Source organism: Amblyraja radiata, chromosome 26 (assembly GCF_010909765.2).
Source record: "Amblyraja radiata isolate CabotCenter1 chromosome 26, sAmbRad1.1.pri, whole genome shotgun sequence".
Taxonomy (NCBI): Eukaryota; Metazoa; Chordata; class Chondrichthyes; order Rajiformes; family Rajidae; genus Amblyraja; species Amblyraja radiata.
The window spans coordinates 6,486,735-6,512,260 of NC_045981.1; the positions used below are offsets into that span (position 1 = coordinate 6,486,735).

General features: G+C 40.0%; 1 protein-coding gene and 1 long non-coding RNA gene across 2 annotated transcripts; one reads left to right on the forward strand and one right to left on the reverse strand.

The window, feature by feature from the left end:
• On the forward strand, positions 1-9,497 carry LOC116987841. The gene is made up of 3 exons (XR_004415806.1): positions 1-288; positions 4,649-4,823; positions 9,422-9,497. It is a non-coding gene; the product is annotated as an uncharacterized LOC116987841 (long non-coding RNA).
• Positions 6,283-25,526, reverse strand: LOC116987835 (myosin-4-like). The gene is made up of 39 exons (XM_033044091.1): positions 25,326-25,526; positions 25,090-25,233; positions 24,172-24,328; positions 24,042-24,069; positions 23,830-23,947; positions 23,626-23,718; positions 23,415-23,478; positions 23,212-23,310; positions 22,799-22,902; positions 22,293-22,431; positions 20,733-20,851; positions 20,486-20,635; positions 20,217-20,387; positions 19,816-20,116; positions 19,639-19,712; positions 19,377-19,464; positions 19,094-19,211; positions 18,863-18,986; positions 18,286-18,422; positions 17,892-18,147; positions 17,562-17,804; positions 17,286-17,462; positions 17,043-17,188; positions 16,403-16,493; positions 15,907-16,296; positions 15,682-15,808; positions 14,966-15,084; positions 14,530-14,726; positions 14,260-14,443; positions 13,428-13,593; positions 10,971-11,095; positions 9,301-9,609; positions 8,854-9,057; positions 8,147-8,272; positions 7,841-8,011; positions 7,641-7,745; positions 7,429-7,524; positions 6,542-6,676; positions 6,283-6,406 (listed from the first exon to the last, which is right to left on the reverse strand). Exons 1-39 carry the CDS (start codon positions 25,524-25,526, stop codon positions 6,392-6,394), a joined length of 5,811 nt encoding a protein of 1,936 aa, XP_032899982.1. The 3' UTR covers positions 6,283-6,391.

The window sequence follows — 25,526 nt, forward strand, 5'->3', positions numbered from 1 at the left end:
CAAACTATCGGACGGTTCAGGCGTGCAAGCGTCCGCGTCTAATTCTGCTATTCGGATTTCTTAACACTTGACGAATTGTGAATTAGTTATTTAAATATTCTACCATGTTTGACATATTGATGTTATTCTGTATCCTTTGTAATCATGCCTTGGAATTGGATTGTTTTGAAATTTGCTCAAAAAACGTTAACTTATTTTGTATAATTTGTTAATGTCCATTTGTTAATGGTGTGTTTTGTTTTGCTGTTGCAGTAGCTGTTACGCGCCTCAATTCAGCAGTTGACCAAGGTAAGGAATGTTAGGTGGCCAAATCCACATTGCACGGAGAGGGAAAACGACGTTAATATTTAATTTTAAAAAGTTGAATTTAATCGCACGTGTTGATTATGCGGCAATTGCGCATTAGCGAAGTAGTTAGATATTTCTGATTATTTGCCAAGAGGAAATTTATCAAGCGGAGATGTGTCAGAAATGAAGTACACAGAACCAGGTATCGATTTCAGTGATATTTGATCACGTTGGTCGAAGATAAATCTGTCTATCTGTTCAAAACTTCTCCCGCTTTCCATGCCACAACTAAAATGCAGTAATCATCGGAACTGTACTCGCACCTATTCCGAAATGTGCTCAATTATTAACAGTATTCCACGGCCATGGTGCGACCAAACGCAAACTCGAAGATCATCACCTCACACTCCCTCTGGGTAGTCTGGACCTCAATGGCATGAACATTCCACCTTCGTGTTTCAGGTTACCCATATCATGTGTGCTTTCCCATCCGGATCCATCTAGGTTCTTCTAACATCTCCACCTGTAACGGGTATAGCTTGGACCCAATAGCAGCACAGAATCAGGCAGGTATAGTTGGTAATGAACTTTATTACGAAACTGTAACACAGAGTAGTAACACAGGAATGGGTACACCGTACTCACACAGAGACTCCGGATTGAGCGAGGGTTCTGAAGAGGGGCAGGCAGGAGACGTAGTCGGGGTAGCGGAAAGTCCGGTAACCAGGAGATCCAACACACGATGCAAACAAACCTACGAGGGACAGACGAAAGGAGAGTCGAAGCCAGGCAGGAAGTCGAGAAGTCGCTGGAGAGTCTTGCATGAATGCTGAGAACAATCTGGCACTGTGTGAACGGTGAGGAGAGTCTGTATACTGGGTTAATTGGTGATCAGAGGCAACGGAGTGCAACAGGTGAGGAGAGTTGGGCTGATGAGAGGGGAGTGGCAGGCAGGCAGGTGAGGAGAAGGAGGGACCGGTGGAAAAGTGCTGGGAGGTGAAGTGGATGAGAATGAGGAGAGGGCAGACTGTGACACCACCCAATCACCCAGATCTTCCCTTCCATGATCTAGTTCCACTATCACCTTCCTTAATTGTCAGATTCCAGCATCAGCAGCCACTTGTGTTCACTTCTCGCCTATCTGTCTCTATCCTCCCGTTCCCCCACCGGGATCTTTTTTGTCTCCTTTATTCTCTCTCCTTATCTGCTTCTATCAATCACCTCCCGACCGCTGTTTCCTCTACTCCACCTGCCCGTCATTCCCCTTCTCACCACCAGGTTTCAGCTGCCACCTATCGCCTCCCCTTTGCTCACACCTTTTGTTACTGGCTGTATACCCCCCCCCCCCCCCCCCCCCACACACCCACACCCACACCCACACCCACACACACACACACACACCCACACCCACACCCACACCCACACACACACACACAGTCTGTACACAGGATGTCGACTGAAACATCGATTCCCTCCTCACGTCCACAGATTCTGTCTTCCCCTCCAGCAGTTTGCTCTTTGCTCAGGATTGTGCCGCTACCATTGCATTAGTGTTTGAAATAGCTCAGAGAAGGTTAAATTAAAAACGTGTGTTGACGAGGTAGTCTACCGTTGAAGTATTATATTGTGCAGTCTTTGTGGAAATGCGTTAAAACTATAATCGGCCAGCTGGCATTTTGTGATTGTGCAGTCCGGCAGCAGCCTCACCATGCGCTCATTCACCAGACCTCCACTCTCCTGCGCTCCTTTTAACGTTACCGCCTTAACTAGAAAATGTATTATAATACTGTGCACAATCTTTTAAAAACCTAGTTAAAATGTGTTGGGGTATTAATAGGAATGACAACCAATAGTGCGGGCAATCTGCTCGCCTGGCAGCGTTGAAGTCCAATCATCCGTATTATCGACATTCAATAATAATACAATTTAATTATCATCTTAGCCAAAACTGCAGAGAGTAAAAGCAGTGTGTGGTTAGAAATTTTATTGCCTGCCAAAACGTCGGACTTGCAAATTGCCAAAGATCTTCCTGGCGTTTTGGATAGTTTCCTACGGGAGATTCCTTTCAGCATAGTGCCCTCTGCAGTGCATCTGTGAAATGTGTCAGCTAAATAGTTGCTGTCTGTCTAAACAAAGGATTCTTACGTATTTATCGCTAATCCCAAACGTACATTCCAATACAAATTTGTGTTCAGAGAGCACACTAAAGGAAGAAAAACAAGGATTGATTAAGGATTGATTAAGAGGGATATAAGAGATAGGGTCAAATTAATACACAAAGTGCTGGAGTAACTCAACAGGCCAGGCGGCTTCTCTGGAGAACATGGATGGGAGACTTTTCGGCTCTGGACACTTCTTCAGTGATTGTGATGAGCAGAAAGCTTCCCCACCCACCATAATCAGCCTGAAGAAGGATGTCACCTATCCAGGTTCTCCAGATATGCTTACTGACCCGCTGAGTTACTACAGCATTTATGTCTTTTTTGTAAATTAACATTTGCAGTTCTTTGTATCTCTTCGGGTCAAATTAAGTTTTACTCTCTAAATACAAACTTTGACAATAATCAAATTCTAAAGAACTAAAATTCAAAGATTTTATTATTACAGTTTACTGCCAGAGAGATTATTTCACGGTAATGGTGCGCGATGGGTATACAGGAAAAGCTGCCAGAGGAAGTAGTTCATGCGGGAACTACAATAACATTTGAAAGGCATTTGCACATTTGCATGGATTGTAAAAGTTTGGAGGGGTCTAATGGGCCAAACGTGTGCAGGTAACACTAGCGTAGATGGGTCATCTTGATCAGCATGGGCAAGTTGGGCCAAAGGGCCTGTTTCCGTGCTATATGTCTATATGACTGGTGATTCTAATTCTTGCTGCTGGAAATTCACACATTCCTGAATACAGCAGTCACAATGCTTCCTGTCATGTTTTGTGGACAATTAAGTGACAGTAACAGTAGCATCATACTTTTTGTGAGGTTTTGCACCAAATCTCTGTCAGGAACTGGTTTTAGAAACCTTGTGAAGAAAGAAAGGATATCCATATCTAACTGAATATGGGTAGAGAACAGAAGTTGCTACCTGATTGATTTCATGAACAGAACCATTATGATGCCCTCATTGTGTTCTCTAAAATAAAATCTGAAATCTGAAAATCTACATAAGTGTCATTGTTAGCTGACAAGATAGGCTGTATCAGAAACAAAAAATTTGAATTAGTATGACCAAGTATAAGAGAGAGCTTAGAAAAATGTTTTTACTGAAAATTATTTGGCATCAATGCACCGCAACTGGTATATCATCGAAGCTGAGTTAATAAAAACATTTAAGATGGAAGTGAAACAGTCAAGCAGACTACAGAGCCGGTAGAGGTACATGCATTATTTGAACTAAATGCTTTCTTGAGCAAAAAATTCTGTGCTGCTGAATGATAGCAATAGATTTTCAAAAATGGTAGATATTGGAGTATCTGCTGTGATTATAAAAGTCTTAAATGTTTTATACCAAAGGTATAAATAGACACAAAATGCTGGAGTAATTCAGCGAGTCAGGCAGTATCTGGAGAAAAGGAATAGCAGACATTTTGGTTCTGGTCTGAAGAAAGGTTCCGATCCAAAATGACAACCATTCATTCAACCATCGAGATGCCGACTGACCCATTGAGTTACTCCAGCATTTTGTGTCTATCACTAGAGCTAAGATTTAGATTCTTCTTAGATCAGAAGCTTCTTTGATTCTAAGAATTTTTAATCACCTGTCCTCAAGTTCTATATAAATGGCAGGAAAATTGTGCTAACTATCAATGTTAGAAACTTTGTTACAGAATTCAGATTTGGGCGGAATTTTTAATTACTCAAAATAACATTGAAGAAATTGCTTCCAAATGTGCAGGATTAGAGACTGCATTAATTTCCTTCGGGATTCTATGTTGCTTTAATATTTTTAATTATTTGTCATTATTTTTGTTGATTAAATAAAAAAGCTGTATTTTTTTATATTTTAATATTTTATTTAATTTTGCTAACTTGTAATAGTCCTGAATATTAGAAACCTTTAACTCCAGCTTCTAGAGGTTATCAAAGTGTTTCACAGATGGGGTTTTAATCAGTGTTCATTACCCGAGTCCCTGTTGCAGTCCAGACCTTGGAAATAGGCTGAGGTGTGGATGAACATCTGATATCAGATGGAAGGTTGTTCATCAGAACTATTCTGACACAAAGGGTAGTTGACTTGATGTGTTAGTTCCGTGTGTGTGTCTCTCTCTCTTCCCCCCCCTCTCTCTCTCTCTCTCTCTCTCTCTCTCCAAGGATGCTGCCTAACCTGCTGAGGGCTTTCTGTATGTTATATTTTATTGCAGATTCCTGCGTCTTCAGTTTGATTTCAAGTATAGGCAGCCACAGACAATGTTTCCAGATGGGGATATCGGACTAAAGTGGTATAACTCAATGTGTCTTAGCAAGAGATTCATCAGTGAAGTAAACATGAAGTTGAGATGCCAAACTAATTTATTGATGCCATGATTGTTGAGAAAGGTGAGTCCGCCCACTGCAATGTAAGTATGCTTTTAACAACACGATGGATTTGAATTACCAGCATTTAATGTAAATTTAGAGAAGAGTGGATTCCACTATTTCAGCTTTAAATATTGTGAAAGCTTTCTAAAATAAATGTTTCTTAGTTTTTAATGTCTCATTCGTTTTTTTTTTTTTCACTTTATCCAATCTTCCTTCCCCTTTTTATTCTGCTCTCGATATAATTTTGACACAGGCACCAATATTTTAACCGCCCTGGTATAGATTTCACAATGCTCAATCGTGATTTGTATTAGTTAAAGGGGTGAACAATTGCTTGGCCCATATAGACTGGGCTCATCTGTTCTGATTAACCCGGTAGTTACATCTAAACATGGTGGAAAAAGTTAGGCATTGAGAAGAGCAGATTGCAAGCAAAGTTAATTTAATATTAATTTAATACGTTGTCAGCAACTCAGTGAATAACCTTGCACTAATTAAATACCCCAATCCCCTTACTTATGTGTGGGGAGTTTGTACAGTACTGAGGAAATGTTGCAATGCTTAAGGTGAGTTTTTAGAGATGATATTTCAGATTGTCCTTGTCTGTTATCATAGTAGTATTACACTAATTTAAACACGAGGAGAAGAATATTCTTCTGGTGAATATTTTTCTCTGAATTATTAGTTTTACTAATACAAAAATTATTTGGTGGCGATCGTGTCACTTTCTATGCATCTTTGTTGGGTACAATGGACTGCTACATTCTCCGCAGCTTGTGTTTACAATTCAAAAGTACATAAAAAGTGTGAGCGATGTCCTGGGAGCAGGAATTAAAATGGACCTACAACTTGATAGTTGTCATAATCGCTCTGGTGGTGCCGACTCAAATTCTGCTTCAAAAATGAATTTCTGGCAATTGTAAGGAAGATTGGTGACTCTGCCAATGGCAACTTCAAAATATATGCGTTATTGTTAGGAGTATAATGGCACCTGCAAGGGAAATAAAATGACTGGGCCTGAAACTACGATGAAGCCTGGCCTAAGCATTTCAATTTGGACTAGCACACTTACAGGCTTGGACAAATCTCCACCGCATAAATTGAAATGTCGTTACGAAGAAATAATAAATACCGAAAATGAAACATGTGGGAAGAAAGCAGAATGAATGTTTTAGGTCAAGGACTTAACTCTGCTTCCTTTCCCAGAGATTCAGCCTGCATTGCAGAACATTTCCAGCATTTTTTGTTTATATTTTAGACTTCATACTACTTTTGTTCTTCATTCATTTCTGATGTGAAATATGATTGTGTCTTAATTAAGTAGTGTTTTAGTACACCATTCCAATATTTTCTCATTCTATACCCACACCAACATTTATGTTTATAATATAATTTCTCCGGAGTCTATCAGCACATTTTTTTTTATCCGACCATGATTATTGAATCATCTGACAAAGGCAAGTCGACAAAAAGAATATTCAGTGTTGCACTTTTATTTCATTCAATATTATTTCAATTATAAAAAGTATGTCACAAAGAAATACACATTCTGTGGATTTCTTCTTTAGGGAAATTCATGTTGTCATCTACTCTTCAGCGCTCTAATGGGTGAAAAGGAAATGCAAATGGTTAAATCAGTGCAATGAAAGAATGCCCCCAGAATATTACCAGCATGATATTTAAAATAATTACTTCCATGGTGCAAGTTATTACCAAAGTTTATTTAGCTGCGATACCTTGATAGTAATTTCCCGGGTTTTTGTTCTAAGTTTGTTGACTTGAGACTCGGCAATGTCGGCACGTTCCTCAGCTTCCTCCAGTTCATGCTGAACCTTCCTGAACTTGGACAGGTGAACATTGGCCTGTTCCTCCTGTAGGAAAACAGTGTGAAGAAACATCAGATTGCAAACATGGTAGGAGAATTGCAAATTGTCACCTGGATAAGATTCCTGTAAATTATTCATAAAGTTATTGCCATTTATCATTATTTTATCAGAACAGTGATTTCTGCATGTATTTTTAAGAGTGAAGATTGAATAATGAACTGGCTTAGTACTGATCTTTTGTATTTACTATAGTTACTGAATTTAAACCCAGCTCAGACTGAGCAACATTCGCTTAACAAAATGTCAATACATATAGTGGTCCTTGGGTCTACTTCTAATCCTGATTTTATCTTATTTCCAAGAATGGACATAATGCACAGGTATCATATTGTCAGGATGTAGACTTGGAAGAATCAGGGCTGCAGTTACAATTAACTACCATGGTTGAAAATAATTAGCAAACCAGACATCCAAATAAGGACACCAAACCAGATGTCCATATCTTCCAGGGGGAACATAAATAGGCACAATTGTATGCAATGTTAAAGAAAGCTTCACTTACAAATTGGCAAATAAATGTTAGGAAATATTGGATCATTCACTTCAGATTGAGAAATGAAAAAAACGAATACTTTCTAAATGGCGAAAAGCCAAAAGCAATGATGATCAAGGGGCCTGTAATATTTCTTTCAAGATTATTAAAGAGTCGGGGATTAACAGTGTAATCAAAATGGTTCTATATACCTAGATGTTAGTTTTATAGAAACCTTACGAAAATCGACGAACTAGTGACTTACGGACTCCTCAGATTGTCTCTTGTAGGCTTTAACCTTCATCTGCAGCTTGTCAACCAGGCCCTGTAGTCTCAGAACATTCTTTCTATCTTCCTCTGACTGTGAATATTGCAAACAAAGCAATGTTTGTACTCATTTGTAAGATCAATAAATATTATTAAATCCCATAGTTTTATGCCACACCAAATAATGAGATTATTTTCCTTTTGCAATACCTGATAGGTCACTTCTTTGACTCTTCTTTCGTACTTGCGAACACCTTTAATGGCATCAGCACCTCGTTTCTGCTCGGCCTCCAGCTCATTCTCCAGCTCACGCACCTATAAGGCCAGCAAATAAGATTAATTGCATGATATTAATCTCATATCCAAAGGTTTCATTGTGCTGCATGCTGTGAAACAGCCTCAATATTTACCCTGGCCTCCAGTTTCTGGAGTTGTTTCTTTCCTCCTTTCATTGCCAGCTGCTCAGCCTCATCCAGGCGAAGCTGCAGGTCCTTCACTGTCTGCTCGAGGTTCTTCTTCATTCGTTCAAGGTGAGCACTGGTGTCCTGTTCCTTCTTCAGCTCTTCAGCCATCATGGCAGCCTTGCAATATGAGGCAATTGGGCAAATCATCATTTAATTTCAAAATCAAAATCATACCAACTAGGTGTTTGAAATGAATATGAATCGATATTTGCACAAAAAACAAATTAAAAATTAAAATAACTTTTGACTTACATCAGTGATAGCCTTCTTTGCTTTGTCATCAGCATTTCTTGCCTCTTGGATAGTTTCTTCCATTTCAGACTGGATATGATTCAGGTCGGCATCCAGCTTCTTCTTTGTATTGATGAGGCTTGTATTCTGGAGGAAAAAGACAAACTTTGTAAGGTTTTGTCCGATGATCAATGCGAATATAAAACCCTAGCACAAGAAGGTGGAGTGTTGCGTGAACAAAGTAATTAAACACCTATGTTCTGTCAATTCCTCTGTTGGAGGGAACATGATGTCATGCTTTGGTGTGACTTAGGCATTTAGCATATTTAAATTATGCTGCAAGAGTCTGTTGGGCGTTCATTTCATGAATCCCACATTGCAGTCATTATAGTCCACAAACAGACCTGCCTTTCACGAGAGATCCTTCTAAAGGCCAGTTGGGCCCAGGGCAGGAAATGTAAAAAAAACATGGAACTGCAAATGCTGGTTTACAACAACAAAAAAGACACAAACTGCTGGAGTAACTCAGCAGGCCAGGTAGCATCCCTGGAGAACATGGGTAGGTGACGTTCCAGGTTGGGACCTTTTTTCAGATCCTGTTGTTAAGTTCATCCATGACCTTTTCTGGCCCTTGGCCATTTCAGTCCTTAACCACGGCAGCATGCTTCTATGCAGCAGGACGTGCAAGCTTATTAGATTCAAAGTGATGTTAATGTATGGACACAGACCTGAGAGTGCAGCAGCTGAACTCTCTCGGTGACATCGACCAGCTCTTGTTCAGCAATTTTGCGAGCTCGGTCTGTCTGTTCCAGAGCGGCTCTCATTTCTTCAATCTCAGCCTGTTGCAGGCCGCTTCTGCGCTCCACCATGGCCAGTTGCTCCTTCAAGTCTTCCTGGCTTCTGCGGGCATCGTCCAGTTGTATCAGGGCGTCCTGTGTAGACACAGGCTTGTTTTACTATCAGATATTATGGTAACGTCTAAATATTTATTTCATATTAGTACCATTTTTAATAACCTTTTCATTAGATTTTACCTATTTAACATTTGAAATAACAAGTATTATTACAAAGCTTTTATAGGAAAATGTAACGACTACTTAATTAATTGATAATTGCACAATATTTAGCAATATAAATTTATTGTAAACTGGAAGTCATTATCCCATCATACCGACCTTCAATTGACCCTGTATATTTCTAAGATGTTTTTGAGCTTCTGAAGCCTGGCGATTGGCATGTCCCAGCTGAATCTCCATTTCATTTAGATCTCCCTCCATTTTCTTCTTGATTCTCAAGGCATCATTCCTGCTCCTGACCTCAGCCTCCAAAGCGCTCTGCATTGTGTCCACAACTCTCTGGTGGTTCCTCTTCAGCTGATCGATCTCCTCGTCTTTCTCTGCAATCTTTCTGTCAATTTCAGATTTCACTTGGTTCAGTTCCAGCTGAATGCGGAGGATCTTGCTCTCCTCATGTTCCAGAGAGGCCTACAAGAGAGATTTTTGTTTATTTCCTGCATTGTTGCTTTTCATGTTCTGATATTGGTATACATTAAATTAGACTTTCTCTGGAACATTACATTATGACTTGCATAGTAACCTATATAACAGCTCCAAACATTCTTGGATCCCACACATAATAGATGTTTTGAACAAGAGCAGAACAATTTGATGCTGAATTAAATTCCTCCAAGGAAATTGTTATTAAGAACTTCGACATCACTACATGAAGAAAGTAATTTGCCACAGTTGTTTTATTGAAAAATTAGCTATTGGAATTTTCCTGAATCCCAAATTATTTTTTGTTTTGCTATATGCAAATGATCATTGAGGGGAAACAGTTGGATTTTTGTGTGAATTCATCCGTATCCTGTCTCCTAGGAGTGAGGAGTTGCTGTTCGCTAACCTTTGTTGAAGAAATCTTTTATTTGTCAGCTAATTGATAGTAAATTACATTTTGTGTCCCACATTTGAAATGGTGTTTGAAGGAGCATTACATAAAAAAGCCCCATCAATTTCAAGGAGTTATAACACAAATACATAGAAAGAGGTAGAATAGAGAGAGATAGAACAAGGTAATGAGGGAATTCCAGTTGGGTGGTCCAAGGAATCTAAATGCACATACAGCAGTGGTGGAGTAATCGAGTAAATGGCAAGAACTGGAGGGGTATTGAGATCTTGGCGGGTGTAGGGTTAGAGGAGGTTATAGGAAACAGCTGGGAATTTAAAAATGGAGATTTACCAGATCGGGTAGCTCAGCGACCAAAGGGGTCATGGTCAACATAACCTTTATATGGTATTTCTGTAAAATAGTCAGCTTGTTCATTACTATGCTGGTTGTGTATGTGTGTACCTGGAAATTCTCCACAATCAGCAGTACCTCTGAGATTCATTCCATTGATTAGATATGATTTCCAGCACAATACTGGCAAAGAATCACAAATTAATTGATTCTCTCTCCACTGATGCTGGTTGACCAACTGAATAATTCTAGCATTTGTTGTTTTTATTTAATATGTCGTCATTTGAACTGTGTTCTATTTAGAAAGTCTTCCCTCAAACTAGCTTAACTACCATCTTGTTATAATGGGCAATATATAAATCTTGTTGTTGATTAATTATTCCATGGTAAAATAATCTGTGCCGTGAAAAGAGTAATCCTTCAATTAGTGTCAGTAGATGCTACTTTGACTATTTAGTGTTTTCCTTTTGAATGTATCCTTTTTATATCTTTTACATACTGCTTGATTTATTCAACTGCCGTGAAAAACTGCTGGGCCATCTGAGAAATACGGTTGGTCTAAAGTTCAGTTTGTAACATGTACTGCTGGTGAAAGTATAAATGTTACCTCTGCTTCTTCCAATGCTGACTGAATTTCACACTTCTCACGCTCAGCTGTCTTCTTTGCCTTTTCCATCTCATGGAGGGTTTTGCCACTTTCACCCAGTTGCTCAGTCAGATCAGAAATCTCCTCTGTTTTGTGAAAATAATTTCAAATTAGGTTTATGTTGTAGGTTAATGCTGATTGCAAAATAAATGCAAGGATGATATGTAATGATCCTGGTGAACTGAGATCATTCTTGAATAGTTTGTAGTACAATGGCTAGGAAGTGAATTTCACAATGATCCAGATGTTCTGGACACCAGTCAACAAGTGGCATTTGTTGCTGATTTTTGGAGGACACTGCCTACATATCTGAGGCACAGATACTCCCTTTTATAGAGTTGGTAGAAATTATGCCATCAGGAGGTCTAATTATTTTAAAGATGACAAAATATTTCAATCAAGGAAGAGAAAAGCATAATTTGTCACTAAAATGAAAGGTTTCCTTATAAAATCATGACATATTTATCTTAGCGACTTACAAAATGCATACATAAGGTTTTGTTCAGAACAGAGTTGAAGTAGTTAAAACTTATTGAGGCGAGCATCAGAAAACTGCAGATGTTGGAAAACTGAAACAAAACAAAATGCTAGAAACACTGCAAGTCAGGCAGTATCTGATGATGGATCTTTGACCTAAAATGTTAACTCTATTTCTCCTTTCATGGATGCAGCTTGACCTGTTGAGTGTTTTCAGCATTTTCAATAAAAATTTAGTACATCATTATAAACGCTGTGGTCATGCTCCCAGTCAACCAAGTTTGCTGATGATACAAAAGTGATTGGTTTTGCAGATAGTGAAGATGGTTGTGAAAGATTGCAGCAGGATCCGGATCGATTGGCCAGGTGGGTGGAGGAATGGTTGATGGAATTTAATACAGAGAAGTGTGAGGTGTTGCATTTTGAGAAGTCTAACAAGGGCAGAACCTACACAGCAAATGGTAGGCCTCTGGGGAGTGGTGTAGAGCAGAGGGATCTAGGAGTACAGGTGCATGGTTCCCTGAAGGCCGAGTCGCAGGTAGATAACGTGGTCAAAAAGGCTTTTGGCACATTAACCTTCATCAGTCAGAGTATTGAGCATAGAAGTAGGTAGGTCATGTTGCAGTTGTATAAAACGTTGGTGAGACCGCATTTAGAATATTGTGTTCAGTTCTGGACACCATGTTATAGGAAAGATATTGTCAAGCTTGAAAGGGTTGAGAAAAGATTTATAAGGGCAGAAGTGTCAGTTTCCACACTGTATGGCTAATGGTTGCGCGACTCACCCATTGTAGCGGCCCCTACAGCCTGTCTGTCTTTTTTTAATTTTTTGTCTAGTTAAATGTAGTTGTTTGTGTTTTTTAATCGTGTTTTTAACTGTGTATATGTGGGGGGCGGAGGGGGGAGGGGGAAACTGTTTAAAATCTCTTCCCTGTCCGGGAGACCCGACCTTTTCCCTGTCGGGTCTCCGTTGTCGTTGGGACCTAGCACCGTGGAGCGGCCTCCAACCTGAACGACCCGTGGGCTCGGGAGACTGCGGAGCTGCGGACTCACCATCGTGGGGCTGGCCGGCCTCGGAGCATGGGGAGCGGTGGTGACTCGCTGCTGCGACTCGACTCCTGTGGCTCGGAGGCTCCAGCAACGCAGCCGCAGGTCCAATGGACTGGGACATCAGGAGCTCGCGGGTCCGGGTGGAGAGAGAGACCGCTTCCCGGAGCTCCCGCAACGCGACTTCTCCAGCCCGTGTCGCGGGGTTGGAACGACCCGGAGCTGGGACGTACATCGCCCGGCGCGGATTCATGGCCGTGGGACATTACAGCGCCCGCTGGGGGCTCCAACACTGTGACTTTTAGACCGGGAGCGGGGCCGTAAATCGCCCGGCACGGCCTAAAATGGCCGTGGGACTTATCATCGCCCGCCTGGGGCTTGGACATCGGGAGAGAAATGGAGTACAGGGGAGAGAAAAGACTTTGCCTTCCATCACAATGGGTTCACTGTGATGGATGTTTGTGTGAATTAAATTGTGTGTATGTCTGTAGGAAATTGTCTTTGTTTGTATGGCTGTGGAAACGGAATTTCGTTTGAGCTTCACTGAGGTTCAAATAACAATAAATTGTATTGTATTGTATTGTATCACTCTATGACACTCTATATAACTAATCTCAAGGGGATTTATGTTCAGAGTGCCTTGGCTTTTCGTGAATTTTACTTTACTTTATTTTACTCAATTATGCTAAGGGGAATGGAAGAGACTGATCAATGGAGGCGAGCTGACCCCAGATTCCCGCACTAAGCAATTGCTGTTTGTTTCATTGTGAATGCAGGTGCAGGTAGTTTTTGTAAAAGATGGAACTATGTGTTCTAACTCCCAGATTGAGCACATCATTTAAATAAGTTTAGCAACTTAACACATTTACATGACAAGAGAAGTTGAGCACTTACCTTGTAGATTCTTGTTTTCTCGTTTAAGAGTTTCCAGTTGGTCAAGAGACTCTTCATAGGCATTCTTCATCTTGAAGATATCAGTACTTAGACTGCGCGCTTCCTTCTGAGCAGCTTCCAGCTCCGCCTGTGTTTCCTCCTGCTTCTGTTTCCAGTCTGCCAGAATCTATATTGTACATTAGTAAGCGTTGTGTATGAAAGATGGGAGTAATGATAGTTTAGTGCCAAAGTGAGACAATGTGTCGTTATATGGTTTAATTTGAAAACTCGAATAATACCCTGTACGGCAATTATTGTAATGTACCCTGTCTTAACAAAATAAATCATGATTTGCATGCGTGTGTGTGGGTGGACACACTGAATTCATTTATTCATATTTATTAGGCCACAATAGGGGGACAATATTTGTTTTCTTGCAGAGTTGAAAACGACCATTTCTTATCTTTAAATGACCCAGTGTATTCAATGAGATCTAATTGAGTATTAAGCTTGATTTCACACATAGGAAGAGGAAGCCATTAATCATGAACCACTGTTCTACGAGGCAATGAGCATTCACCTGCCTTTTCTACAGATGGTTTGGTAAGTTTATTTAACCAAACTCTGCCCATTCCGTCATAATTTTATTTGACTCAATGTTCATAGATATTTGGGAGTGAGTGCTGGGGTGGGTGGCCAAACCCCTCTGTTCAACAATTGGATCTAATCCACAGTTATGCAGCCATTCCAGTGATTCACTGCATCTGGATTGTTGTTTTGATATCAACATGATGTTGTTAACTTTCTTTAGAATAACGAAAAAGGCAAGACGGGGAAAATATTCTGCTCTTACCTTGTCAAAGTTTCTTTGTTTCTTGTCCAGAGCTGCCGCTGCTGAATTTGCCCTCTCTACATCTATCATCAGATCCTCCACTTCATTCTGTAGTCTCTGTTTAGTCTTTTCCAGTGAAGCACATTTGGAGTTCACGGCCTCTATATGCTCCTCTGCATCTTGCAGACGCTGAGCAAGTTTTTTTCTGAGAAGTACAAATCCAGAGAATGTTACAGTAAAACCATTTGACAGAATATGGTGCTTGAACACAGGTTCTTCTTTGTTACATACTTGGCCTCTTCCAGTTCCTCTGTGCGCTGGATTGCATCAGTTTCATATTTTGATCTCCACTGAGCCACTTCACTGTTGGCCTTGGACATTCCACGCTGGAGCTCAGCCTTTGCCTCCATCTCCTCTTCATATTGTTCACGGAGCAGGTCACAGTCGTGGCGGGAAGATTGTAGAGCATGGGCCAGGGCTCCCTTAGCCTGAAATCAATATTGCGCAGATTGTGAAGGTTAAGAATCAAAATAATACCTCTAATTCTTGGTGCGTTATTGAACCTTGTTCATTTATAGTCGGGATGAATAGAAATAGGGTGGTTGTGAGCATGATTGGCTGTGGTGTGATATGGAACTGTCAGCATTTCCCAGCATGTTCTGTCCCAGTATTATTGTTTATGTTGTATTCTTCTGAAACAAAGATTTACAGAATATTATTTTGATACCTTTGTTTCTTCTTCCAGCTGCCTCTTCAGTTCCTCGAGCTGTTGTGTATATCCTTGTTTTCCTCTTGTTAGCTGAGATACTAAGGTCTCTCTCTCCTCCACCTGGCGGTTCAACTCACCTGCGAATGAGTAGAGATGGCAAGCTAAAATATCACATCGTAAGGTTACACATTCTGTATTGTGATGAAAAACAGAGGCCATCTAATATTTAAATCATTGACCTTGTGACAAATGTTAGACTCTGGTGTGGAAAAGGAGACTGATCTGAGAACAACATGCCATCACACAGGCCATTTGTGTCCTTTCACCAAAATTAGGAAGGGATTCAGGCTACAGGCCTGCTCAGTTATAAAATTAAAATTTAACCTAACCACATTAAATCTGAACCCATCCTGAATACTTTACAGTTTTGTTCTAAAGCTGGCCTTGTGTCATTATTTCTGTTACTCTAATAATCTCAAGGAAGCTATTGTTCTGTTAGAAGTGAAACTAAAGATATTGAGCAAGGATATAGGAGCAATGTTACTCAGGAAATCTTCATGACGAAGATAAAATGCTGAGACTAACCAGCATGGTCTGACCCATCCTCAACTTGGCACAGTTCTTTGGATATCTTTCAAGGGTGCCTTCTCATTTGGCTGTGAAGCTCATTTTATGCTTTGTAAAAATCTTGCAGTGGATGCATACATGCTACATAATATAGAAATAATCATTACCGTTTTCTGTTGCAAGACGTGCTTTATGAGTTGATAAGTCATTGATCAACCGTTGATGTTCATCGTGTTTGGTCTTCATTTCACTGACCTGGTCCTCTAGTGTCCGTGCTACTTTCTCAAGGTTTGCCTGAAATCAAAACAACCAGTTTTCAAGAAACGAGACACAAAATGAACACAAATTGTTAGTTAAACTCTACTAGTATTTAGTGTCCTCTATCACCGTACCTTAGCTTTGGACACTGATTCCATGTTGCTGGCGAGGTCATCAATTTCCATCTTCAGTTCACTCTTTTCCTTCTCAAGCTTCTGCTTCACCCGCTGCAGGTTATCGATTTGTTCCCCAAGTTCTGCAACGCTGTCAGCCTGCTTCTTGCGAAGAGCAGCAGCTGTGGCTTCGTGCTGGAGGGTGGATTCTTCCAGGTCACGGCGCATTTTCTGAAATTCTGCCTCTCGTTTCTTGTTCATTTCAATCTGAGCTGAAGTTGCCCCACCAGCTTCTTCCAGTCGCTCACTGATCTCTTCAAGTTCCCGAGAAAGATCGGCTCTCTGTTTCTCAGTCTTAGCGCGAGCGGCACGTTCAGCTTCAATTTCTTCCTCAAGCTCCTCAATACGAGCCTTAAGATAAATATGCATTGATTATAATCATGGAACCAGTAGTATCAATTCATGTGCATGACTTTCACTGAAAGGCATTGATAATTTTACTGGACTTATCCATCACCTGTAATTCTTTAATCTTTTTCTGCAGTTGGGAACCCATAGCCTGCTCATCTTCAACTTTGCTTTGAAGCTGGCTGATTTCAAACTCCTTCCTTTTAAAAGTAAGAACGAAATAAATAAATTAAACAAATTAATTAATAAAGTTCTGTAACATTCACAAATTTAGCCTTATTTTCTTTGTGCTGAGGCATTAATTATATAAAATGTTGCAGACATTTAAAATAATTCCTATTTCCTCTGTATTACTTTATTATTCATTACGCCAATGTACATAGAACATAGAACAGTACAGCACAAGACCAAACCCTTCTACCTACAATTTCTGTGCCAAACATTATGCCAAGACCAACACTTACCTCCCTGTGCATAACCCGTATCCCTCCTTTCCCAGCATATCTGTATGCCTATGCAATATTCTCTTGAATGCCACCAACACATCTGCTTCAACCACCACCCCCAGCAGCACATTCCGGGCACTCGGCACCCTCTGCATAAAAAACTATGTTTCTGCAGTTATTTCAACCAATGTACACTGGTTTAAACAATTGCGGATATATAGTGTTCAAGAACCATCACATATAAGTTGAGAATGTAAACAGTGTGTTTTCAAAACACATTTGTTCAGAATGTTAAATACTGACTTCTTTAGTTTCTCATCCAGTTGTTGCCTGTCATTCTCCAAGTCCATTGTTACTTCTTGAGACAGCTTCAAGTCGCCTTCAAGCTTTCTCTTAGCACGTTCCAGATCCATGCGGAGTTTCTTCTCCTGCTCCAAAGAACCTTCAAGCTTTTAAAGAAACGGTATGTTTTTTTATTAGAACTGACCTCATACAATGAAAATTGTAAAACAAATATCTGATTTGGTTATGTTTTAAAATACTTACATCATCAACTTGTTGTTCCAATTTAGAGTTTGCTTTGGTCAGAGTGTTGACTTTGTCTTCCTCAGCCTGGAGATCATCCAAGGTCTGCTGGTGGGCCTCCTGGAAAGCTTTCTTTTCCTTGGTTAACTTAGCAATACTTTCATCAAGACTAGCCATCTCTTCAGTGAGGTTTTTAACCTAAACTCAGCAACAACAAAAAAGAACAGGAATTGAGGACATGTGATCATCACATATAAAAATATTCTACGAGTTGCCTATGTTAGGTGTCAAGATCACCTTGTTCTCAGTGGTATGTTTTTCCTTTTCTACTTTGGCTAATGTGAGCTCCAAGTCATCAATATCTTTCTTCAGTTCTGAGGACTCATCCTCTAGTTTCCTTTTCTTAGCTGTCAGCTCAGCATTCATCTCCTCTTCATCTTCCAATCTTTCGTTAGCTTCCTTCATTTTAGCCTCTAGTTGAATCTTATTTTTAATCAATCCCTCGCATCTTTCTTCTGCATCTGCCAGGGTTTCACTTTCCTATAGAAAAATTATGAAACTAATTTTACTTGGCTGATTTTAAGGGTAAATACAGCATATAGTTTACTACACAAGAAATATTCATACTGCTTGGACTTGAAGTTGGAGATCATTCTTTTCCTGGGCAAGAGACACCATTTTCTCTTCCAATTCCTTCCTCCGTGCTTCAGATTTAACAAGTGCCTCCTTAGTTTTCTCAAACTCATCTTTCATATTTGCCATTTCCTTTTCAGTTTCAGCACTCTTCAGGAGAGGTTTGATCTTGAAGTACAGTTGCATCCATGGCCAGTGTTTGACATTGGTAAATGAACGGATGTTGTACTGTAGAGTATATAGAGCTTCCCTAAAGGACACACATAAACAAGAAATTCAATGCATGACAATCCTTCCATTACTTGAGTAAATATAAACGGTGGGTGAAGATAAAAGATATTCATTGTTGGCAGATAGACTTGTGCATGTTTTAAATAGTAACATTTACCTCCTTTCCATCATTCTCTTAAATTCAACCCTCATCAAATAGCCTCTGCTAATAGCTTGAGTGCGGGTAATGAGCTGTGCCAACTTTTCATCTCTCATCTCTTCAAGTGTACCTAAGAGACCAGCCTTGAAGAATACCTTAAAGAAAGGAATACAAGGTTTCATTTTACATATGTTCAGTGCAAAAAGAACAATTACTTTGGTGTTCCTATTATCTATTAAAACACCTGTAGTATGCACATTTGGATTACCGCTGATTGAGAAGGTGGCTTATGACTATCTTTTCACGAGCAGATAGGGATGGATAAAATGCCTGCAATGCGAGAGAAATGAATTCGCGAAAATAGCACGTCATTTTTCCTGTAATTTTCATATTTTATTGCCATATTTTCTTGTCCTGTCCCATACAATTGCTTATGTATGTGGAGGAGTGAGTGGACTCTGGAAGTTTGGGCATTAATGGAACAGCGGGAAGAGGTAATTATTCTTTCATTCAAATTGCACCTCCCTTGGGAGGTATTGCTTACTATCATCAGCCTATTACTTCAAAATGTTAAAATTACGCTTGAGATATTTACCTTTGTGTGTCCAAATTTGTACTGCGTGTGATCTACATCAATGGATCCCAGTAGCTTTTCAGAGGCCTTCTTACTGTCAATGAACTGACCTTCAGGAATGGCACTGGCATTGAGAACCCTATATCTATTTTATTAATTAAAAAAATTAACATACTTAGATGTTTATTTTCAACAAAGAATAAATATCTTTATCAGAATGAAAATTGGTGCAGTGTTTGAAATGTATTTTACCTTTGCTTAAAGTCACCGTAGATTATTCTACTTGGGAATCCCTTCCTGCAAATTCTGATACCTTCCAGCACACCATTGCACCTCAACTGGTGTATGACAAGGTGATTTTCCATAGAACCTGATAGATATAAAATGAACATTAAAATACAACAGCCGTTCATTTTGTTTACAATATGATCCAGCTAAAGGCAATTTAGTACAATGTTCATGTTTTTAGATGTTTTATTTTCCCTATGTAACAACTATGTCATGAAGTGTAAGATAGAGAAAGAATCAAACTTGCCTGGTGTCTTTGTCTCATTGGGGATTATACAGCGCACAAAATGTGGATGTGTGGTTCTCAGGTTCGCCATCAGCTTCGCCAGGTTTTCCTTTGAGATATGTAACAAATTGATAGTAATCTCTATTTCTTTGTAAGATGTTTATCAGAATCACAGAAGGTTGTCTTATTTTCGACTTCTTACATTTCAATCAAGTTTTGCTATGAAGATATTGTGACATATTTCCGTATGGACTGAAATATCTATCGAATGAGAAAACCTTACCCTGAATAGAGCAGACACTGTCTGGAAGGAAGAACCCTTCTTTTTGCTTCCTTTCTTAACACCACCACCTTCAGCTGCAAAGAAACAAAAGATGTTGTTCCACGAGGATTAGGAAAAGGAAGAGATCGATGCGAGTAAAAAAAATATTGGTAACAACTGCTTGTAGCAGAGATTTACCATCAGGAACCGCAGCGTAGATATGAGCCAAGAGTTTCACCGATGACTTCTGGAAGAGCCCAGTTACAGTTTCATTCAGTGGATCCTTATTCTTATCCAGCCAGCCAGAAATGTTGTAGTCCACAGTGCCAGCGTAATGGACCAGTGAGAAGTGAGCTTCAGGCTTTCCTTTGACTGGCTTGGGCTTCTGGAAGTTGTTTGACTTTCCAAGGTGCTGATCATACAGCTTATTCTTGAAGGAAGTGTCTGAGGCCTTGGGGAACATACACTCCTCCTCGAGGATTGAGAAGATACCCATGGGCTGTGTGGATGCCAATGTTTATTTCTTATGAGCATTTCCTAGCAACAATATACTAAAACAATATTCAATTCTCATTCATGTCTTACATGACATTCATTACCTTCTCAATGAGCTCAATGCAAGCAGCCAGATCCATACCAAAGTCAATGAAGTCCCATTCAATTCCTTCCTTCTTGTATTCCTCTTGTTCCAGAACAAACATGTGGTGGTTGAAGAACTGCTGCAGTTTCTCATTTGTGAAGTTGATACATAGCTGCTCCAAGCTGTTGTACTGAACAAATACAGAAATATATACAAGGAAATTATAAGGTGCTCTAACTTTGATTTAAATAGTATATTTTGATAAATATTTAAGTTTCTGATTCTTACATCAAAAATTTCAAAACCAGCGATATCAAGCACACCAATGAAATACTGTCTGGCCTGCTTTGTGTCCAGTTGTTGATTGATACGGACCACCATCCATAAGAACATTTTCTCAAAAATTGATTTGGAAAGAGCACCAACTGAGTTGTAGACCTGAAATAAAGCAGTAAAGCAATATAGAAAACAGCAGGCCAGATTAAATGCTTTAAGTATTGATGTATTATATGACCTAGTGTCTTGGTAACTGTACCTGCTGAACCGTCTGACCTTTGGTCACAAATTCATTGCCAACCTTGACTCGTGGATAGCACAATGCCTTTAGTAAATCTGCTGAGTTGAGGCCGGTTAGATAGGCAACTTTGTCGGCATCTAGGACAAAATAAAGAGCAATTGACCATGTTGGAAATACCGACGAGATGCTCCAGGCTGTTACTTCACATTCATACCCAATTACCCTACACTGAGTAATATTAGAAAGATAAAGAATTATGACGATTCCCTTTTGAGATCTGTTCTAGAGTCATAGAGTGATACAGTGAGGAAACAGGCCCTTCGGCCCACTTGACTGCGCTTGGTCCATATCCCTCCTAACCTGTTCTATCCACATACCTGTCTAACTGTTTCTAAAAAGATGGGATAGTCCAAGCCTCAACTACCTCCTCTGGCAGCCCGTTCCATGCACCCACCACCCTTTGTGTGAAAAAGATACCCCTCGGATTCATATTAATTATTTTCCCCTTCACCTTGAACCTATGTCCTCTGGTCCTCGATTTCCCCCACTCTGGGCAAGAGACGTTGCATCTGCCCGATCTATTCCTCTCATGATTTTGTACACCTCTATAAGATCACCCCACGGAAAAGAGACCCAGCCTACTCAACCTCTCCCGATATCTCACACCCTCCAGTCCTGGCAATATCCTCATAAATCTTTTCTGAACCCTTTCTTTTTTTTAAATATAAATCTTTATCCTTATAAATCTTTTCTGAACCCTTTCAAGCATGACATTATATCTCCTATAACACAGTGCCCAGTACTGAACCCAATACTCTAAATACAGTCTCACCGATGTCTTATACAACTGCAACATGACCTCCCAACTTCTATACTCAATACTCTGACTGATGAAGGCCAAAGTGCCAAAAGCCTTTTTGACTACCTTATCTACCTTATTTGACTACCTTATCTACAAGGAACCAAGCACCTATACTCTTAGATCCCTCTGCTCTACAACACTACCCAGAGGCCTGCCATTTATTGTGTGGGTCCTGCCTTTGTTCAGCATCCCAAAATGCAACACCTCACACTTCTCTGTATTAAATTCCATCAACCATTCCTCAGCCCACCCGGCCAATCAATCCAGATCCTGCTGCAATCTTTCACAACCATCTTCACTATCTGCAAAACCACTCACTTTTGTATCATCAGCAAACTTGCCAATCTTGCCCTGTATGTTCTTATCCAAATCATCGATGACAAACAGTAATGGGCCCAGCACTGATTCCTGAGGCACACCCATAGTCACAGGCATCCAGTCCAAGAAGCAACTTCCACCATCACCCTCTGCTTCTTTCCATGGAACCAATTTGCTATCCATTCAGCTATCTCTCCTTGGATGCCATATACTTGAACAACAACATACAACTACAGGACTAGTTGAGGAAGACATTGCAGTAACTTTCAGAGTCAATAATCATTTCACAAACAAAAATTTACAAACCACTTCAACACAACTAAACTAAATTGTGCACTTGATTGAACGTTAATTGTAAGTATATTAAAATGATTATATAATGACATTCCGCTGGATACCTTCTGTGCCGTCAGGCTCTGCCTGCTCTTCACGCTGCTTTTGCTTGAATCTCATGTTTCCAAAGTGCATTACTGCTCCAGTGAGTTTGTAGATGCCACCCTTCTCATCAATGGTGAAGCCCAGGACATCAATGGCAGTCTGTACATGCAAATAACAGATGTAGCATCCAAAATATCAACGTACCAACACAATGCCAACATAATAACAACATCCAAAAGACCAACACAATGAAACATTATCTGAGTTTTGTAATCAAGGCTTGGGAAATGTGAATAATCCTCGTGACACTCGTTCTAGGTTAAGAATTTACAGGTTTGAATATTTTTATAGATGATGCAGAGAAACTCTGGTTCATGACAGTTTTCCTATTTTTCAATATTCTGGCTCAAACCAAGTCTTGCTCAGTAAGGTGGATTGCAAGCAATGGATGTGGAAAAATTTGCACACTTACGATACACTTATCAAGAGAGGAAGCTACAAATGATGGTGTGTAATAGATACTCACATCAGTTGCCATTAGTTCCTCTTTATCATCAATACTGGCAACACTGATCTCACCCTGGCTGATGAATGAGTAATCATAGGGGTTTGTGGTAATGAGACAAGACTCTGTTGGAAGCAAAATGCTCTGTTGGTGGATTTGCGATTAATCAAATGAACGGCAGCATGTAATCCAACAATATAATTCAATTTTCCCTCTTCCATTGTTAAACTGAGTTTAAACTGTAGAAGAATACTGGAAAGTATTGTAGATGAGACAATATACAATAAACATTAACTGAAATTGAACATAACATTATATTAAGCTGACAACGGCAATTTTATTGATATCTGTCCACTTAGAGGCTGCAATGAAAAATAATATTACAAAGAATAATATGTTGAAACTTTTAAACTTTCCAAATCTTTGAATCTTACCAACGATTTCTGGTTTGTGATTGGTCATCATCTGATAGAAAATGTGGTAACTCCTTTCAGCTTTCAGCTGGAATGTCACTCTGGATTTTTCCAGTAGATCTGGGGAGACACGTGGAAATGTAGATTTAATTCAAAGAACAAGTCAACGTGCCAACTATTTGAATAGTAACCAAAGTTTGAATATCTAGATCTGCTCTACTTACATGTTTCAATGTCAGCAGAAGACAGCTTCCCAGTGGTACCGAAGTGAATCCTGATGAATTTACCCTGAATGTGAAAAGTTATTCAAGTCAGAGATGAAACACTATCAGAGAGCGAGCATAATATGTTATTGAAACCGTTCCAATGTTAAATTGGATAGTCACCAGATTTAGCATTACGATGTGTAACGTAGGAAAGTTTCAAGGGACTTACGAAGCGAGACGAATTGTCATTTCTCATAGTTTTGGCATTTCCGAAGGCTTCCAGCAGTGGGTTAGCCTGGATGATTTGATCTTCCAGGGTCCCCTGTAAAAATACATTTGGTCACCCTGAGTTGGAGAATTGACTAAGTGAAGAAATGAATTCCAACTAAGCCATGAGAAGTTTCCGAATGTCTGAAGTCGCTTCTGACCCTACCTTGCCGGATGCTGCTTGCGCCTCCTTCTTCTTGCCCACGTCACTGACAGCTGCAACCAATGCGAAGTACTGGATGACACGTTTCGTGTTCACCGTCTTCCCCGCCCCGGATTCTCCGCTGGAGGAGGTGACAGTGTATCGTGAAGAAAGCAGCAATTATCCCACAAGCAATAAAATGGTTTAAAAGGGTAACCAGAAAGTACAACACTTACGTGATCAAGATAGACTGGTTTTCCCGGTCTGTAAGTCAAATGAAAAATTATGTATGAATTCGTGCCATGATTCTAATTTAAAGAAATCAAAATCGCAGTACCATACTAGGGAAAATGGAACTCTCTTTACCAGTTGACATGGCCTGATAAGCGCTGTCGGAGATGGAGAAGATGTGGGGAGGAGTTTCCTGACGCTTCTTCCCCCTGTATCCAATTACAACTTCGGGATTGTACACGGGCAACCATTTGTAGGGGTTCACGGTGACACAGAACAACCCAGAGTAGGTCTACAGGCAGAGAGGAGTTTCATATTAAGTTTCTTTCATTTATTGATTTAAACTTTCCATTTTGCAGTTAGAAGAGGATGCAAGAGCAAGAGTCTTTAAATCACTGGAGTTGCCATGAAAATCTGGTAGAGTGTGCCTGCCATGGGTTTGTAAACAGAGTCGGAGGATGATAGAGGGTTTGGTAAATGACTGGGTATTCGAGTGCAACAGCAGTGCCAAATTCCTTTCAACTATATTCACATGTCGAGGAGCAAAGCAAGTTTACTTGAACAGAACACAGGAGCACAATCTACAGGCATGTGGGGAGACTGGGTAAAATCAGATGTTCTGAATTATTGAGGCTCCAGGGAAAAGTTGGATATACCGGCAAGAGGCTAGATTACGGCAGGTTAAAGGAACGAGGAAATGACCCAGAGTTGAGATGAATATTTTTATCCATTGAAATTTTCCATGCAGATTTGTACAAATATATCAGCGCTTCTTCAAATTCTGCAATTTCTGAATCCTCCATGGGGCACACGTGCATAGGGACAAATGTTGCAGATCCGATCCAATTACATTTTAGGGGTGAGATTTTTTTTACGTTCAGGGAATTATTAATATCTGGCATAGACTCCTCGAAATGTGAAATCGCATTCCATCGGCACTTGAAATTGGATTCCGTATTGTTCTGTGTGACTTTTGGGAAGAAGCTACGGAGATTAGAACTAATTGGAGAGCTGTGTCAAAGGATGGCCTTCTGTGTTAGTTGTTGTACTTACGTAGATCATCCAGGCCGAATAACGCTCTTTGAGGTTATACAACACGGATGCCTCGTTCAGGTGGGTCAACATGACCATGTCCTCTATTTTATCGAATTTTGGAGGGTTCATTGGGTAGATTTGGTCGTCCTTGACAGTTAGGATCTGAAATACATCAACAAGCCATCGTGTTATTTAAGGAAAAGTCAATACAGTGAAGAATTTCAAAAATAATATATTCACGTTTAATTCTTGACCTTTTTGCCCTCTGTTTCCACGGTGACTTTGCCACCATCCTTACTTTTGACGTTCCCTTTCACGTACAGTTCTTTGGCTTCGTAGACATAACAGGCAGTTTTGGCATCGAATGGACGGTTCTGCGCTGCAATCCTTTCCTTATCAGACTTACGCAAATACAATGCTGCCGGTCCAAACACGGACATCTCCGCATCCCCCAT